Source organism: Phocoena phocoena, chromosome 18, assembly GCF_963924675.1.
Source record: "Phocoena phocoena chromosome 18, mPhoPho1.1, whole genome shotgun sequence".
Taxonomy (NCBI): Eukaryota; Metazoa; Chordata; class Mammalia; order Artiodactyla; family Phocoenidae; genus Phocoena; species Phocoena phocoena.
The window spans coordinates 24,391,073-24,408,377 of NC_089236.1; the positions used below are offsets into that span (position 1 = coordinate 24,391,073).

General features: G+C 39.4%; 1 protein-coding gene across 1 annotated transcript in view; it reads right to left on the bottom strand.

Moving 5' to 3' along the window:
* DGKH (diacylglycerol kinase eta) overlaps positions 1-17,305 on the bottom strand; it is a 163,572-nt gene that overhangs the window by 85,394 nt on the left and 60,873 nt on the right. The window contains exons 2-3 of the mRNA XM_065895810.1: positions 12,348-12,458; positions 6,653-6,733 (exon numbers count right to left, since the gene is read on the bottom strand). Coding sequence (XP_065751882.1) covers positions 6,653-6,733; positions 12,348-12,458 — 192 coding nt within the window. The remainder of the gene's footprint in view (positions 1-6,652; positions 6,734-12,347; positions 12,459-17,305) is intronic.

The window sequence follows — 17,305 nt, forward strand, 5'->3', positions numbered from 1 at the left end:
CATCAACTTCCGGTCATGTCTACCTTGGCAAGTGACCCCTGAACTAAAATGACTCTGTTTCAGTGCTTATTTAGTTCTAAAAATACGTGCTGCCACACAGCATCTGTTTCCATACAACTAAGCCAGCATGGATATGAAGTAACCATGGGACTTCAAACACACTTGTAGATCACTCACTAACAATGCTAAGGGTGGTTAAATAACCAAAATAAATTACCTCTGTATTTCTTTCTAGTTCAAAAAAAAAAGCTCTCTTTATAAACCTTCCTAAGAAGTTTTACCAATGTTGATACAATTTCTTTAAAAATGATGACTCATTTATTTAAGAGAGTCATGTACCAAAATGTTCACTGCAGCTCTATTTACAATAGCCCAGAGATGGAAACGACCTAAGTGCCCATCATCAGATGAATGGATAAAGAAGACGTGGTACATATATACAATGGAATATTACTCAGCCTTAAAAAGAAACGAAATTGAGCTATTTGTAATGAGATGGATAGACCTAGAGTCCGTCATACAGAGTGAAGTAAGTCAGAAAGAAAAAGACAAATACCGTATGCTAACACATATATATGGAATTTAAGGGAAAAAAATGTCATGAAGAACCTAGGGGTAAGACAGGAATAAAGACGCAGACCTACTGGAGAACGGACTTGAGGATATGGGGAGGGGGAAGGGTGAGCTTTGACAGGGCGAGAGAGAGTCATGGACATATACACACTAACAAACGTAGTAAGGTAGATAGCTAGGGGGAAGCAGCCGCAAGGCACAGGGATATCAGCTCGGTGCTTTGTGACAGCCTGGAGGGGTGGGATAGGGAGAGTGGGAGGGAGGGAGACGCAAGAGGGAAGACATATGGGAACATATGTATATGTATAACTGATTCACTTTGTTATACAGCAGAAACTAACACACCATTGTAAAGCAATTATACCCCAATAAAGATGTTAAAAAAAAAATGATGACTCATTTATTTAAGGTTTAGCCCGAACTTCATTAAAATTTAAAGAAAACAGTCATTTGAACAGTACACTTTGAAAGCCTAATGTATACCACATCATTGTGATGGCTTTCAAATCATTAAAAAGCTCTTCTTTAGCAAATAACATTTACCTAACAAGGAACAACTGTATTCCATTTGTTACAAAATGGTTGCTTTTCCCAACAATCCTTATGAATATTAGATAAAAGTGGAAATAAATCTTCACTACACCTCTGAGAAATAGGCAGCATGGAATGTTTTCTCAAGATAAAGTTCATCCATATTCTCTTTCAAAATTCCCAAACTTTTAAAAGTTGGCAATACTGTCACTTGTGAAGGGAATCAAGAGATAAGTTTGTGATAACAGTTGCCACCAACATGCATCAAACTGTACGTGCTCATCACTGTGCTAGGTATTTTGGTGCGTTAGCACATTTCATTTAATCCTCAGAACCTATGAGGCAGATACCGTTACTACCCTCAATTAAAGTTAAGGACACTGAGATTTATAGCAGTTAACTAATTTGTCTAGGGTCACCTAACTAGACACGGCCAAGCCATGACCCAAACGCCGGCTGTTTGACTTCAGTCTTAAGCTCTGCAATTGGAAAAATAAAAAACAAGCTGGGGATAGACATGCCATGATTAGTGAGAAAGAGACAAAGAGAGCTGTGGGTGTGAGAAGAAAGAGAACAGAGGCAAAGACTCCAGACAGAAAGAATACTGTGCAATAGGAAAGAGCCCTGAGTTAAACAGGAGATCTGCAATCCCCTCCCTGGCGGGCAACAGTATGACCAAAGGGAAATCAATTCTCTCTAGTTTAATATAAGAAGAGCACGTTCACATACAGCACAGAGGTATGTTAAAGATAAAAAGGTTAAAGTGAAAATAAAACTCCAAAACACCATGCAAATATCAATAAAATAAAAAAGAAAACAATTAAAAACGGACAAAAAGAATTAAGAATGGGGCTTCCCTGGTGGTGCAGTGGTTGAGCGTCCGCCTGCAGATGCAGGGGACGCGGGTTCGTGCCCCGGTCCGGGAGGATCCCGCGTGCCGCGGAGCGGCTGGGCCCGTGAGCCGTGGCCGCTGAGCCTGCGCGTCCGGGGCCTGTGCTCTGCGGCGGGAGAGGCCACAGCAGTGAGAGGCCCGCGTACCGCGAAAAAAAAAAAAAAAAATTAAGAATGTTTCACTGATTCCACAGTCATAGAAAATGTCATGGTAGAATTTTAAACTACAAATAAATTAATTGCGAACATTAACCTAAACACTCATAAAATGCCAATAAGGCTGTCTGGAACTGTTCTTTCCTGTTCCCCGATCACATCACTGACACCTAACATCACAGAAAATGCATTCAACGTTAGTAGGTTTTGTTGTTGTTGCCTACTGCAGAAGACACTTGTAAAACCAGAAATGCAAACTTAGGTCAAAATTAGCCCAATGTAGGGTAATTAAAAAGTATACATGTATGTGCACGTGCATGTGTGTGTATTTAATTTATCATACCTATTTATTTTGACATTGTGAGACCTGGAGCAGAGGAATCCAGCTATTCTGTGAAACCAACAGACACTGTGAGATAATAAATAGGCGTTGTTTTACGCCATTAATCTGTTAGGAAACAACAGAAAACTAATACAATACCTGAGGCAATTTAGACAACCCAAAAAACAAGACAATTATTAACTCCAGGGATGGGAGCATAGGCCTGTTTAAAAGTAATCATCGTGTAGGTATAACCATGTCTGTAGATCCTTTGACACCACCCTCAAGATGTCTGTGTCCCCTCCTCTGGAAGCTCAGTCAGTCTCAGTGCTTGCTCATAACCACAGAATGACTTCCCCAGCTAAGTCAGTTTCTGCCCTGCTCTCTAGAACACTCCCTGTAGAACCCATTTTAACAGAGTTTGACACTGGGTTTTTGGGTAAAGCACAGCTTTTCCACTTTCCATTTACTAATTATAGATTTTCCATTTACTATTATCCCTTGTCAATACATCATCCTCAGGGACTTCAAGGCAAAGAGTAGTGGCTGTAATGAGGCAGAATTCAGCTGTCGCTGGATTCCCCAGCCATAACACCACCGAACTACACCATTAACCTCTGACACGAACTGGCCAAAATAACACCACGAGTAGCAGTCACTGGAACCCAGGAAGGTGGAACATTTTAATATTTAAAGATAGGGAGGATTGTCAATTACTGGTTGAAAACATACCTCTTATTCCATTTTATACCCTGGAAAGTTCTACCGAATTGATTTGCTATAAACCTCTAAGCAACCTGCCTAACAGTTTAGTCTCTCACTTCTCGTCCAACAAACTTCAGAAACGAAGTTTGGTTGAGTGAAACAGTGGAAATTTCTTGAAAATATTTCAACGAAAAAGTCTCCTCATGCTCCAAATGAACTTTCATCTTATTAATTAAAATCAACAAATACTTATGGATAAGGCACTATGAGATAAAAATGTGTAACAGTGTCCCCATCCTCAAGGAGGTTATAAGAAACATAAGTACTTAGCCAAACACAAGGCAGAATATAGTAAGTTCTATGAGAAGGTACAAAAGGAGAGACTGCATGCAGTTGGAGGTCCAAGAAAGAGCTGTACGAAGGATTTGAATAACCTCTCCCAAATCTTAAATTTCGGAACCCTCACTCACACTAAACTCTAGATCCTTGTCGGGGAGAACCCCTCATCCACAACCCCACCACGAGTCTCCACGGAGGGGAGAAAACTATTGCTCACTTCCCAGGGAAGACAAGTGGTTAATCTGATAGGTTAATCACCTTACCTGACCTTCACCTGGGAGGAAGGAAGAATAAGCAACATTTTGCCCTCCGGCCTCCAACAACTTATCAGAAGCTCTGTATTTAGTGGTTACTGGATCCTGTTCAGCCATTAATAAAGTCATCCCATATTCCTTATGCTCCATTCTCAAAAACCGAGAACTCAGAGGGGGAAGATGGATCAGTTACTGATCCCTCAAACAACCAACAATCCCTTTTTATCTTTCTGTCCAGTATGCCCTATAAATCATCAATCCTGGGCCAATCTAGTTGTTTTTCTTTACTCCTATCTTTAAGAAAATGCTATAGGCCCAGGAATTAAGAACATTACTTATCTCCAATCTCTGGTGGACACTATCTACTACCTAGTAATCTTCTACTGGTCCCTGTTCAGTTTCGATTCTTATTTTCTATAGAAGCTCCTCCAAACCCTCCTAAAGTCTTATTCATAGCATATGACCTAATCTGCAATTTCACTGAGAAAAGAGTAGTGTTTGGGTTTGAAATATATGAACTTCCTGCCCACACCTACTTCCATAAAACTTCTGTCTCCTGTTCAAGGCTAATCTCTTAACCTGTGCTCTGGGTCCCAGCCCCAGCAGTTTACTCAGCCATCACGCTCCAACAATTATTCCCTTTCTCTCCTGCAGCTTCAGCTTTTGATTCTAACAATTTTTTCCTCTCTTCATATAGACACACTCAAAATTCATTTTAAAAACAAAGCAAAAGATCCTCAACAACAACAAAACCAGAACTGCCTCTTCAGACCTAAACATTCTTGTTGCTACGTGCCTGCTCCTTTTTTTTTTTTTCTGGTACGCGGGCCTCACTGTTGTGGCCTCTCCCGTTGCGGAGCACAGGGTCCGGACGCGCAGGCTCAGCGGCCATGGCTCACGGGCTCAGGCGCTCCACGGCACGTGGGATCCTCCCGGACCGGGGCACGAACCCGTGTCTCCTGTATCGGCAAGTGGACTCTCAACCACTGCGCCACCAGGGAAGCCCTACTCCTTCTTTTAACCGCCAAACTTGTAAGACAAGGAGTCCGTGCTGGCTCTCTCTGCCTTTCCACTTAGCATTCGCCATGTAGCCTACTGCATGCCACCCTCCACTGCAACTACTCACATCAGTGTGACCAAATGACCTCCTGATTCACAAATTCAACAGACACTTTTCCTTTCTTCTTTGACTTGACCTCTCTACAGCATTTGATGTTTAACAACTTCCGTCTTGAAACTCCCTTCCACTGGCTTTTTATATATCACTGCCTCCTGATGTTCCTTCTATACTTCAGAATGCTCTCTCTCAGTCTTTATTGGTCAAACCTTACATTTTAACTTTTTCCCAGGATTCTATTCTTGGCTGTCCTCTCTCTTCTCAAACTCAACGGTCCCTGGGGAGGGGGTGGGGGAGGAATATTCACAGCATGAATTATCACACATGCCCATAAATCAATAAGACTAAATCCAAACTCATTTGTTTCTTCTCCATCCCCTACCCTTACCAGTGCTTACCTCCATCATGGCACTGCTCTGTATTTGTTTATCTGTCTGTCCTCCCTGCCCTGGCACGCCTAGGGGATGAACACAAAACACTGCTGTCCATAGTGGAAGCTTCCTAGGGCAGGGGCTAGGAGTGTGGAAGGGGTCAGCGACCTAGCAAGAACAATGCACCTGAGAGGACCTAAGGAAAATGTAGCTCTAAAAGTATCCCAGGGACCTCCCTAGTGGCACAGTGGATAAGACTCCACGCTCCCAAAGCAGGGGGCCTGGGTTCGATCCCTGGTCAGGGAACTAGATCCCACATGCATGCTGCAACTAAGGAGCCCACGTGCTGCAACTAAGGAGCTGGCGAGCCACAACTAAGGAGCCCGGGAGCTGCAACTAAGGAGCCCACCTGGTGCAACCAAATAAATAAATAAATATTTAAATATTTTTTTAAGAAAAAGAATCCCAGATGAACTTCACTGAACTACACCATGAATATCTTGAGGGAAGTGATATATATATATATATATATATATATATGTATATTTTATTTCTCTGAATCCCTTGTGTTTATTAGCACAAGTGCCTAGCAATGGTGGATCCTCAATTCGTATTTAATTCATATTTTTGTAATCAAAGAAGTAGAAAAAGTATGGGATATCTGAGATAAGCTTTGAAGAATTGGTAGAATTTCAGCAGCTGTTGATGGAGGAGGGATCATTTAAGTCAGAGGGAATGGAAAAAGCATTAGGTTCAGACAGAACTGCTGGACTGGTGGGATGTATAAGGACAAATAATTATCAGTATGCTAGAATGCTGAGGAAGGATTTTACAGGACTTTACGGCGGAGTTACAGATGCAACCTGACAGGCGGTGGCGAGCCAGTGAGGTCTTTTAAGCAATGTGATTTGCAATTGGAAAAAAATTAACTGGAACAGAGGACACTTCTTTAAATAGCTGCCAAATGAATTACCTAAGTGAGAAGAAACAAAGGCCTGAACTACAGCAACTAGAGTAACTGTAGATTGAAAGGAGAAAATATTACTTTTAAGATTGAAAGTAAAAAACCAAACTTTTTGAATATTTAAGAACAGCGGAATTAGTTGAACATTAAAGGGAGGTGAAAATTTTAAGGCACTAAAATTAGAAGGTCTAAAAAGAAAACTATATAAATACTTTAGAAAAAATACATTTAATACATTGGTTTATTGACCCAAACAATCATGACACGTTGGGTGTTAGCGTCTACGACGTACTTATCAAGTTTACTGTTCTTGGTGAGAACTCCAACACGTGTGACACACAGCCGGCAATTAAAGAGGGCGTTCAGTACAAGCTCACGAAAGATCATTCTATAACTTCTGAGGGGGGAGTTACCAGAGTATAACCATACCGTGAAGCTGTTGTTAGCATTTTTTGTGCTTGCTTCAGCTACACTGGCATCTGAGAGGTCAACTTCATCAAATATCAGAGACTGTTAATGAAAAAGAACACAAACATGTCAAGTGCAAACCTAACAAACTGTAAAGGACTTTAAAGAACTCCCCTGGCATATTGTTTCATTGAAAAATGCTCTGTGCTCTCCAGAAGCATCGTTTATGGGAAACCTACTACTCAGTGTATGACATACACACATACTCACACACTCCCCACCATGAGAAGAACTAGTCCTGGCTCAGATCACGGACAGTTACTGAACTTTTTGAACGTGACCTTCCTCATCTGTAAATGTGTTCAAATGAGATGGTGCATGTGCTCTGCAAATATAAGATGACATTTCTTTTATACTCTTAAAAGAAGTTTTATTTATTTATTTATTTAATTTTTTTTGCAGGCTCCAACATTTTTTTTTTTTAAGCTTAGAAGTGATTTTAATCAAAAAAGTTTCAGTGGTAAAATCTCCATAGAACTAAAATCTTTAAAATGGACAATTGAAAAATTAGGAAATTCTAGTAAATAAATGTATCCTTCCCACTCTGAGTGAGTTGGTCCTTGTTCACAGTCATTCAATGTTCTTCCAGTGAGGCAGGTATAACACCACTCCTCTAGGACTGCTAGAAAAAGAGGCTCCCTTATCTAGTAACTTTTACCACCCCCCAAGATCTCCAGGGGGTTATGCAACTCTACTTCAACCCAACCAATCTGACCGTAAGACTTGTTCCCTGACTGCAAGGAATTTATAATCTAGCACGGGAGCTGAAATAGACACAACTTGTTTTAAGTAAGGGAGACTATTAAAAGTGGAAGAGCAGACACTACAAAATGCTATGGAAGGTCACAGCAGAAAACAAATGCTTTCTCTTGTGAATAATGGAATGAAGACAATTTTAGGGGGACCTTAAAGAAAATAGGGAATTTCTTTAAGTGGAGATAGAGGAAAAATCATCCTGGGGATCGAAAACATGGGGCAAGGCTGTAGACTATCGAGTGGTCAGTGTTGTCTGGAGATAAATGTAAGAGGTCAGAATGGAGCCAGATCAGGGATAACCATGAACATAATGACTTTTAAAATAAGATTATTCTATTTTGTTATTCCTTCCACAGCTGCATAAACTAAGAATTATGTTTATTTATTTTTTTACCTCCTGGTGTATAACTCTACTAATTATATCACAAACACGTGTTTTTTAATATAGAAATGATCGATTATCCTACTGGCACAGTAACAATAAATCTTACTATTTTTAAATTGAAGTATAGTTGGACATACAATATTACGTTAGCTTCAAGAGCACGACATAGTAATTTGACAATCAAATACATCATCAAATGATCACCATGATAAGTCTAGTAACCATTTGTCAGCATACAAAATTATTACAATATTATTAATTATATTCCGTATACTATATATTAAATCCCCGTGACATTTAACCCTCCCCTCTGGCAACCACCCAGTTGTTCTCTGTATCTGTAAGTCTCTGTTTTGGTTTGTTTGTTCATTTGTTTTGTTTTCTAGATTCCACACGTAAGTGAGATTGTACGGTATTTGTCTTTCTCTGTCTGACTTACGTCACTCAGCATAACCTTCTATGTTCATCCATGTTGTTGCAAATGGCAAGATTTCACTCTTTATGGCTAATATTTCATTATATTCATTACGAATAATTGGTCTGTTCAGATTTTCTGTTTCTTCCTGATTCAGTCCTGGAAGATTGTATGTTTTGAGAAATTTATCCAGTTCTCCCAGGTTGTCCAATTTGTTGGTATATAGATTTCATAGTAACCTCTTGTGATCCTTTGTATTTCTGTGATGTCAGTTGTAACTTCTCTTCCATTTCCGATTTTATTTATTTGGCTCTCTCTCTTTTTTTCTTGATGACTTTGGATAAAGGTTTATCAATTTCATTTATCTTTTCAAAGAACCTGCTCTTAGGTTTTTGTGGGGGTTTTTAGTCTCTGTTTCATTTAATTCCGCTCGTAACTTTACTACTTCCTTCCTTCTACTAACGCTGGACTTGTTTATTCTTCTTTTTCTCGTTCCTCTAGGTGTAAGGTTAGATTGTTTGAGATTTTTCTTGTTTCCTGAGGTAGGCCTGTATTACTATCAAATTCCCCCTTAAAACTGCCTTTGCTGAGTCCCAAAGATTTTGGAACACTGTGTTTCCATCTTAATTTGTTTGAAGATATTTCTTGATATCCTCTTTGATTTCTTCAGTGACCCATTGGCTGTTACTGAGTTTGTTGCTTAGACTCCATGTGTTTGAGTTTTATTCCAGTTTTTCTTGCGGTTGATTTCTAGTCTCATACTGTTGTGGTCAGAAAAGATGCTTGATGCGATTTCAGTATTTTAAAATTTATTGAGATTTGTAGCCTAATAAAAGATCTGTCCTGGAGTGTTCCATGTGCACTTGAAAAGAATGTATATTCTGCTGTTATGGGGTGGAATGTCCTGTATATATTATTAAGTCCCATCGAGTCTAATGTGTCATTTAAGGCCAGTGTTTCCTTATTGATTTTCTGTCTGAATGATCTAATGATTACATTACATTGATGTAATGAGGTGTTAAAGTCCCCTACTATTATTGTATTACTGTCAGTTTCTCCTTTATGTCTGTTAATATTTGGTTTACATATTCAGGTGCTCCTCTGCTGGGCATATATATATATTTACTAGTGTTATATCTTCTTATTGGACTGATCCCTTTATCATTAGGTAATGCTCTTCTTTGTCTCTTGTTACAGTCTTTGTTTTAACGTCTATTTTGTCTGATATAAGTATTGCTATCTCATATTTCTTTTCATTTCTATTTGCATGGAATATAATTTTCATCTCTTCACTTTCAGTCTGTGTGTGTCTTTAGATCTGAAGTGAGTCTCTTGTAGGCACCATATATATGGGTCTTGTTTTTTGTATCTATTCAGCCACGCTGTGTCTTTTGATTGGTGCATTTAGTCCATTTAGATTTAAAGTAATTATTGATAAGTATGTACTTATTGCCATTTTTGTGAATTGTTTTCTGTTTATATTTGTTGTTCTTCTCTGTTCCCTTCTTCTCTTGCTCTCTCCCTTTGTGATTTATTTATATATTTTTTTGCAGTGTGCGGGCCTCTCACTGCTGTGGCCTCTCCCACTGCGGAGCACAGGCTCTGGACGCGCAGGCTCAACAGCCATGGCTCACGGGCCCAGCCACTCTGCGGCATGTGGGATCTTCCCGGACCGGGGCACGAATCCGTTTCCCCTGCATCGGCAGGCGGACTCACAACCACTGCGCCACCAGGGAAGCCCTCCCGTTGTGATTTGATGATTTTCTTTAGTATTATGTTTATATTCCTTTCTCTTTATTGTTTGTATATCTGTTATCAGTTTTTGGTTTGTGGTTACCATGAGGTCCTTATACAACCACCTCTGTATATAGCGGTCTATTTTATGTTGACAGTTGCTTAAGTTTGAGCATGTTCTAAAAGCACTACATTTTTACTCCATCCACCATTTTATGTTTTTGATGTTATCTTACTTTGTGTATCCCTTAACTAATTATTGTAGATATATATGGTTTTACTAGTTTTGTTTTTTAACCTTCTTACTAGCTATACAGGTGGCTGATCCACTACCTTTACTATATTTTTGCCTTTACTGATGAGATATTGTCTTTCATAGTTTTCATATTTCTAGTTATAATTTTTTCTTTTCTGTTTAAATTTCTTTAACATCTCTTGTAAGACTGGTTTAGTGGTGATGAACTATAAAGTAGACAAGCTATTGCTTGCCTGGGAAACTCTATCTCTCTCTCAACTCTGAATGATGGCCTTGCTGGTTAGAATATTCTTGGTTATAAGTTTTCTCCTTTCAGTACTTTGAATATATTGTGCCACTCCCTTCTGTAAAGTTTTTGCTGAAAAGTCAGCTGACAGCCTTATGGGGACTCCCATGTATGTAACTAGTTGTTTTACTCTTGTTGCTTTTAAGATTTTCTCTTTAGCTTAACATTTTGGCATTTTAATTATAATGTGTCTTGGTGTGGGTCCCTTTGGGTTCACTTTGTTTGGGTCTCTCTGTACTTCCTGGGCCTGTATCCTTCACCAATTTAGGAAAGTTTTCAGCCATATTTCTTCAAATAGGTTTTCTGTCCTTTTCATTCTCTCTTCCCCTTCTGGGACCCTTATAATGTGAATGTTGGAATGTTGGTATACTTGATGTTGCCCAAGAGGTCCCTTAAACTATCCATTTTTTGGTTTCTTTTTCTTTTTACTGTTCTGATTGGGTGATTTCCACTACCTTATCTTCTAGACCACTGGTCCTCTCTTCTGCATCATCTAATCTGCTGTTGGTTTCCTCTGGTGTATTTTTCATTTCCATTATTATTTTCGATCTCTTTGTTGAAATTCTCACTCTTCTATACTTCTACTGAGTTCAGTGAGTATCTTTATGACCATTACTTTGAACACCTTATCTGGAAGTTTGCTTATCTCCATTTCATTCAGTCTATTTCTGAGGGTTTGTCTTGTTCTTTCATTTGGAACATATTCCTTTGTTTCTTCATTTTGCCTAACTTTCTGTGTTTGTTTCTACATATTGCGTAGATCAGCTACGTCCGTCGGTCTTGAGAGAGTGGCTTTGTGTAGAAGGTATCCTGTGGCATGGTCTCCCTTGGCTACCAGGGCCAGATGTTCCAGAAGCGTCCCCTTTGTGGGCTGCATGTGTCCTCCTGTTGTGGCTTGGCTGCACCTCCTGAGGGGGTGCTTGTACGCAAGGATGGACCCCAGTGTGGCTGGCTGCAAGGCCCAGCTGCAACTGTTGTGGGTGCTCTGGTGTGTGGGGCTGACCCCTGGGGCAGGAGCCACTTTAGGGGGACACTAGTGTTGGCCAAAGGTGTCCACCAGGTCTAACAGGGCACGGGGCTGTTTTGGTGGGGCTCCAGTGCCAGCTGAGGGTACCCACCTTAATGTTTATTTTTGAAGGAACAGTAAAATATCCACTTTAAATGGAAGCTCATCATTACAATTTTTTTCTTCCAAAGCTACATCATCCTTATTTCATTCAATTAGTATATAAAAATTATTTAAGCCTTGATTTTATTTCACTGTGATTTTTATTTCTAAATGCTAGCATAATTGAGTGATTGTTTTGTGCCAGGTATTATGTAAGCACTTCATGTATGTAATTTCATTTAAGCTTCCTCTCAACAACATGCTGTCCACAGCCACTCCACTGGAATGTGCTAGAATTGGGATACAAACTCTTGTCTGAAACCAGAGTATGAACTCTTAGCAACTACAGCAATTCCCTCTCTCATTTTCAGGAAAAGATTTATGGGGTAAAAAGTAGCAAGAAAGGGGGGAACCCAAATTTAGAGTTGATTATATATAATAAGGTTACACTTAACTGTTCATTTTACTTGGAAGGAAAAAAGAAAGAAAGAAAACTGCACTAGGACCATCCTATAAGATTGTCCTTAGGGGAAATGGCATGAAACTGACTCAAATAGACCCCCTTGGGATTTGGTCCAAGATGAATCACATTTATATGGAATTTATATCAGAGCAGTAATGATAGTGAGCCCCAGGACAAAAACAGTTTATAGAACCAAAATTTCAATTCCATCTACAGCCTTCGAGGGCTTGCAACTAGTATTCTCTCGAATTACCTTTGAGTCCTTCGCATAATAAAGTGTACGACCTCGAAGTTTGAAATATCGCTTTTTCCATCTTTGGAAAGAACTGGTTTGCTTCAACAGCTGTCCCTCTTTAATACTGGTCTAGGGAGAAGCAGAAACACAACATGATTCAAATGAAATTCAAAACCAAATAAATTTCAAAATTAATGACACACTATCATTAACATTTTGAATATTATTTCTCATGCTTTGCAAATTACATGAGAGAATATTTTATTCTCCCCATTCAACAAGCGAACACATGTGCAAAGTCCCAAAGAGCAAAGGTGAATTCAACATGGTGACTCAAAGCAGTCATAAACACTATGGAAGACACATGCACAAAACTAATACCTTTCAGTACAGCGTGATGAGTACATGTACATATATAAGTACATATATACTTGTATATAGTAAAATGGTGGAAGGGTGGAGGTGTAGTATAATGTAATGGTTAAGAAGGCATGGGCTCTGGAGCCAGAAACCTGTGACCAACTCCTGGTGCCACCACTTAGTAGCTGGATGATCTTAGGCAAGTCAATAAACTTCATGGCTTTATTTATTCATCTGTAAAATGGGGATGACAACAGGACATACCTTATAGGGTTGTTGTTGTGAGAAATTAATTTTAAAAACACGTAAAGGTATTGACTGCATAGTACATATTAAGTGCTCATTAAATGTCAGTTACCACCAGCTACATGTTATTGTAACAAACACATACTCAAAGCATGGTGCATGGCAACCCAAAGAAGGAAGCTCTGCCTCAGAGGGAGTCAGTGATGTTGTCCTCCCAGAGGAAAGCCTTAGGTGGGTCTTGAAGGAGTTTATCAGAATGATAAGGAGTGGGAGAAGGGTATTTTATGTGTGTGCAGAAGTAGAAAGGTATAAAACAGCACAGATATTTGGGGAATCTTCACAGAGTTTCTGGTTATAAACACAGGGTAGAGCTTGTAACAGGGAGCAGCAAGAGCTGTGGCTGGAAGAGGTGGGCAGGGGCTCTGGGAATCTGGGCTAGACCCTGTGCTAAGTGCTTTATGTATACAAGTTCATTTTATTGCCACCAACAACATTCTTGGAACCCCTCTGACTTCATCCTGTATCTCTCCTTCACTCGGTCACCTCCATTCACAATGATGCTTTGCTTTTAAGTGGTCGTGCATGCACGTCCCTTAGGACTGGACACTACCTATTCTCTCCTCCTGGACTGCTCTTCCCTCAAATATCCATCTGATCAACTCCTTCACCTCCTTCAAGTCTCTCACCTTCTTTTTTTTTTTAAACATCTTTATTGGGGTATAATTGCTTTACAATGGTGTGTTAGTTTCTGCTTTATAACAAAGTGAATCAGCTATACATATACATATGTTCCCATATGTCTTCCTCTTGCGTCTCCCTCCCTCCCACTCTCCCCATCCCACCCCTCCAGGCTGTCACAAACTCTCACCTTCTTGACGAGACCCACCTCACTGACCTCCTATTGCACATGCTCTCCATATTTTCCCCCATCCAGCTCTTATTTACTTCCCCACACAAAGTACTTTCCATCTTCTAATGTATAATGTAATTTACTTATTTATTTATTGTGCTACCCCTATTAGAATATAAGTTCCCTGAATTTATTATATCTAATAAAGTTAAATTTAATGTTTCATTTCAACTGGAAGGGGAAAAAAAAGGAAGAAGGAAGGACACTTTATTTATAGCAAACTAAACTTACAGCCTTCCTATGAGACTGTCCTTAGGATATATGGCATGGGATTGACTCAAATAGATCCCCTTGGATGGGCGTCCAAGATGGATCACATCTATCCTGAATTCACAGAAGAGCAGTAATGCTACAGTGAATCTCCAGGGCAAAAACAGCTTTTACAGAACCAACCTTTTATATCCACCCCGCTGGACTGCATACTGATGTGTCTCAAATACCTAGAACATTATCTGGCACATATGATATGGAGATCCATATGAATGAATAGAAGATGCTGAGATTAAACCCATGTCTGTTTGAACTCCAGAGTTTATTTCCAACTTTTACACTATACTGTCTTTCATTATCAACAAGACATAAAATATTGAGAAAAGTTTGTTGTCTCTGATATGGTAGTTGGGTCACACTCATGTTTACTTTCAGTTTCATTAAAAGATTCCCTCTAGAGCCTGCTCTCCGATGGTCCTCCAGGAATTGTGAGAGCATTAAAATTTAATGATAACAAAATACTTTTGAAACTTCAGTACCAAAGAGCCCGACTTAGAATCAGACAGACAGACTTCAAGCCAGGCTCCGCTACACGCTAGCAGTATAAATCTGCGTAAGTTACTTCAGCTCTCTGTGCCCAGTTTCCTCCCCTAAAATATGGAAATAATAACGCCAACTTCACAAGCTTGTTGCATCTAATTTAATTATACGATAATGCCTGGAGAGCACTTAGCACACTGTCTGGGTTACAGAAGATATTTAATAAATGGCAGAAGTGTTATTATGATATCGTTATGCTATTAAGTTCACGGAGTATTTGCCAGGCACCAAATTATAAGAGCTTCTTGGAAGAAGTGAATAAGTGTTTGCAGGCCTCTGTGAGAGCAAATAACAGCTGGAGCAGAAGGAGAGTGTCAAGAGATGAGGTTAAGGGAGACAACAGCCAGTTGATGCTGGCCACAGAGGGGAGCTTGCTTTTTATTCAAAGTGCAAAAAGCTAGTGAACTGTCTGAAGCGGGACAGTGAGAATGGGGAAATGGGTGAGATCCAGTGGAGGACCAATTAGGAGGCTGCTGCAGGAGTGCCAGGGAGAGACCAGGGAGGACAGGACTAAGGTTGTAGCATCACTGAGACCGACAGAAGTAGAGGAATTTGGGACGTTATTTTGAAGGCAGAATCTACCGGCCTCGCTGATAGACGTGAAGGGCAAGAGAGAGAAAAGAACCAAGGGCAAGTGTAAGCATTTGCCTTGGGCAACCAGATGCAAAAGATTGCGAGAGAAAAGCGTATTAATAAGGAAGACTTAAGCGGTGAGCTGCCCTGCTGCAGCATCCAAAGTTACCCAGGGTAGAAAGTCTATCTTCTTAAACTTGATCACAGAGTCTTGAAATGCTATAAAAATATAACTGATCCAGAGAACACATCTTTTGGCAATTCAAATTATAAAAGTGGGTGTTTTAAGATTTTTGTAAAGTTCTGTTGAAGGCAATGAGGAAGAAAAGTTAATGTTTAGTCTACTTATGTTCTATCAGGCTGTTTCTAAAAAGCATAAATAATCTAATATTTCTTCACATGGTTACTAGAGTAATTTTCTAAAATGAAAACCTGATTACATTATGCCACTGCTTAAATCCTTCCTTAGTTCTATCTTTTTTTTTAAATCGATGTATAGTTGATTTACAATGCTGTGTTAGTTTCAGGTATACAGCAAAGTGATTCAGTTATACACACACACACACACACACACACACACACATTCTTTTTCAGGTTCTTTTCCCTGAAAGGTTATTACAAAATATTGAGTATACTTCCCTGTGCTTGTCTGTTTCGTACGCAGAAGTATGTGTATTTTAATTCCACACTCCTAATTTATCCTATCTCCCTCTTTCCCCTTTGGTAACAAACATAAGTTTGTTTTCTAGGTCTGTGGTTCCTTTTCTGTCTTGTAAATGAATTCATTTGTATCTTTTTTTTTTTTTTTTTTGCCTGTAGCATAAAGTCCAAACTTCTATATGCATCAGAGAAGACCCCTGCATGATGCTGTCCAACCTTCTCGCTTGCCCCTCCTGCCAGAGGCTCCTCCCTCTGCCCTAAATGCCCCCTCCTCAATCGCCTGTCTTGAAAGCGCCCATTCATTTCAATTCTGATCTAGTGCCACCGCCTCCGGAAGACTTTCCCACCCCCTAGGAGGAAGTGAACACTCCCACCTTTGTCTCTCGAATGTGTCCTTCTCCCACCTGTATAACAGCACCTATGACAACTGAATGGCATGTTTGTGTTCCCACCAGGCTGTGACCTTCATGGAGCGAAGACCATGTCCTACGTATTTTAATAATATCACCAAATAACACGTTAGCTGACACTTTAAGGCCTCCATAAATGTTAAACCAAACAACTTTTAAAGTGTAAAATGGTATATAACTTTGTCTTTTAAAACGAAGATAGAATTAGGAAAGAAAACAGGAAAGAATGGCTATAAATGATTTTATGGTTTCCAGCATTCAGCAGGTCTGCTTCTTTTCACTGCATATAAAAAACAGCAAATACAATGCAAAAAAGTATATATGGACCCCGAGGTGTACTCCCTGGGTGAGGGTTTGGGGAGAGATAGTCAGAGGAACAGGAAAATGTCTATCTATCCTGGTTTTATGGCTATTGATAATTTAAAGATGCTCCTTACATAGTCACTTTCAAGGCAAATAATTTATCTGTGTTTTACTATATAACTTCATGTCCTTTAAATCTTGCCCAAGCATGGATTTATTTGCAGTGTGTGAGGCTGAGGAGAATACATGCATTTACAAACTTCTCTATGTTATAATATACAAACAGTCAATTTTTAATTCTTGAAGAAAGAAAAGAAAGAGAAAAACATCTGAAGCTAGCTTGCTTTCCTCTAGAGATGTGATTAAAAAGACTTAACTAGGAGGCAGTTTTTCACATGAAAGTTAATCCTTAAAATAAACGTCTGTTTATATATGGCAAGTTAAACAAACACTTCTCATAAAAGAAGGAGCATACCAAAAATGATTAATCTGTAACAGCTCCTGCAAATATAATCATATAGGCAAAGCATGGTTCAGAGAAAAATGCTGTGGTTTGAAAAATCTCAAAATAAGGAGCAAACTAAAGGAAGAAACAAGGAATCTTTCTTGAAAATCAAAATATTTATTATATTCACTATTAATGTTCAACTAGAATAACAAATTGAACTTAGACATAAGAATTAGCTATGATCCGTTATTATTAA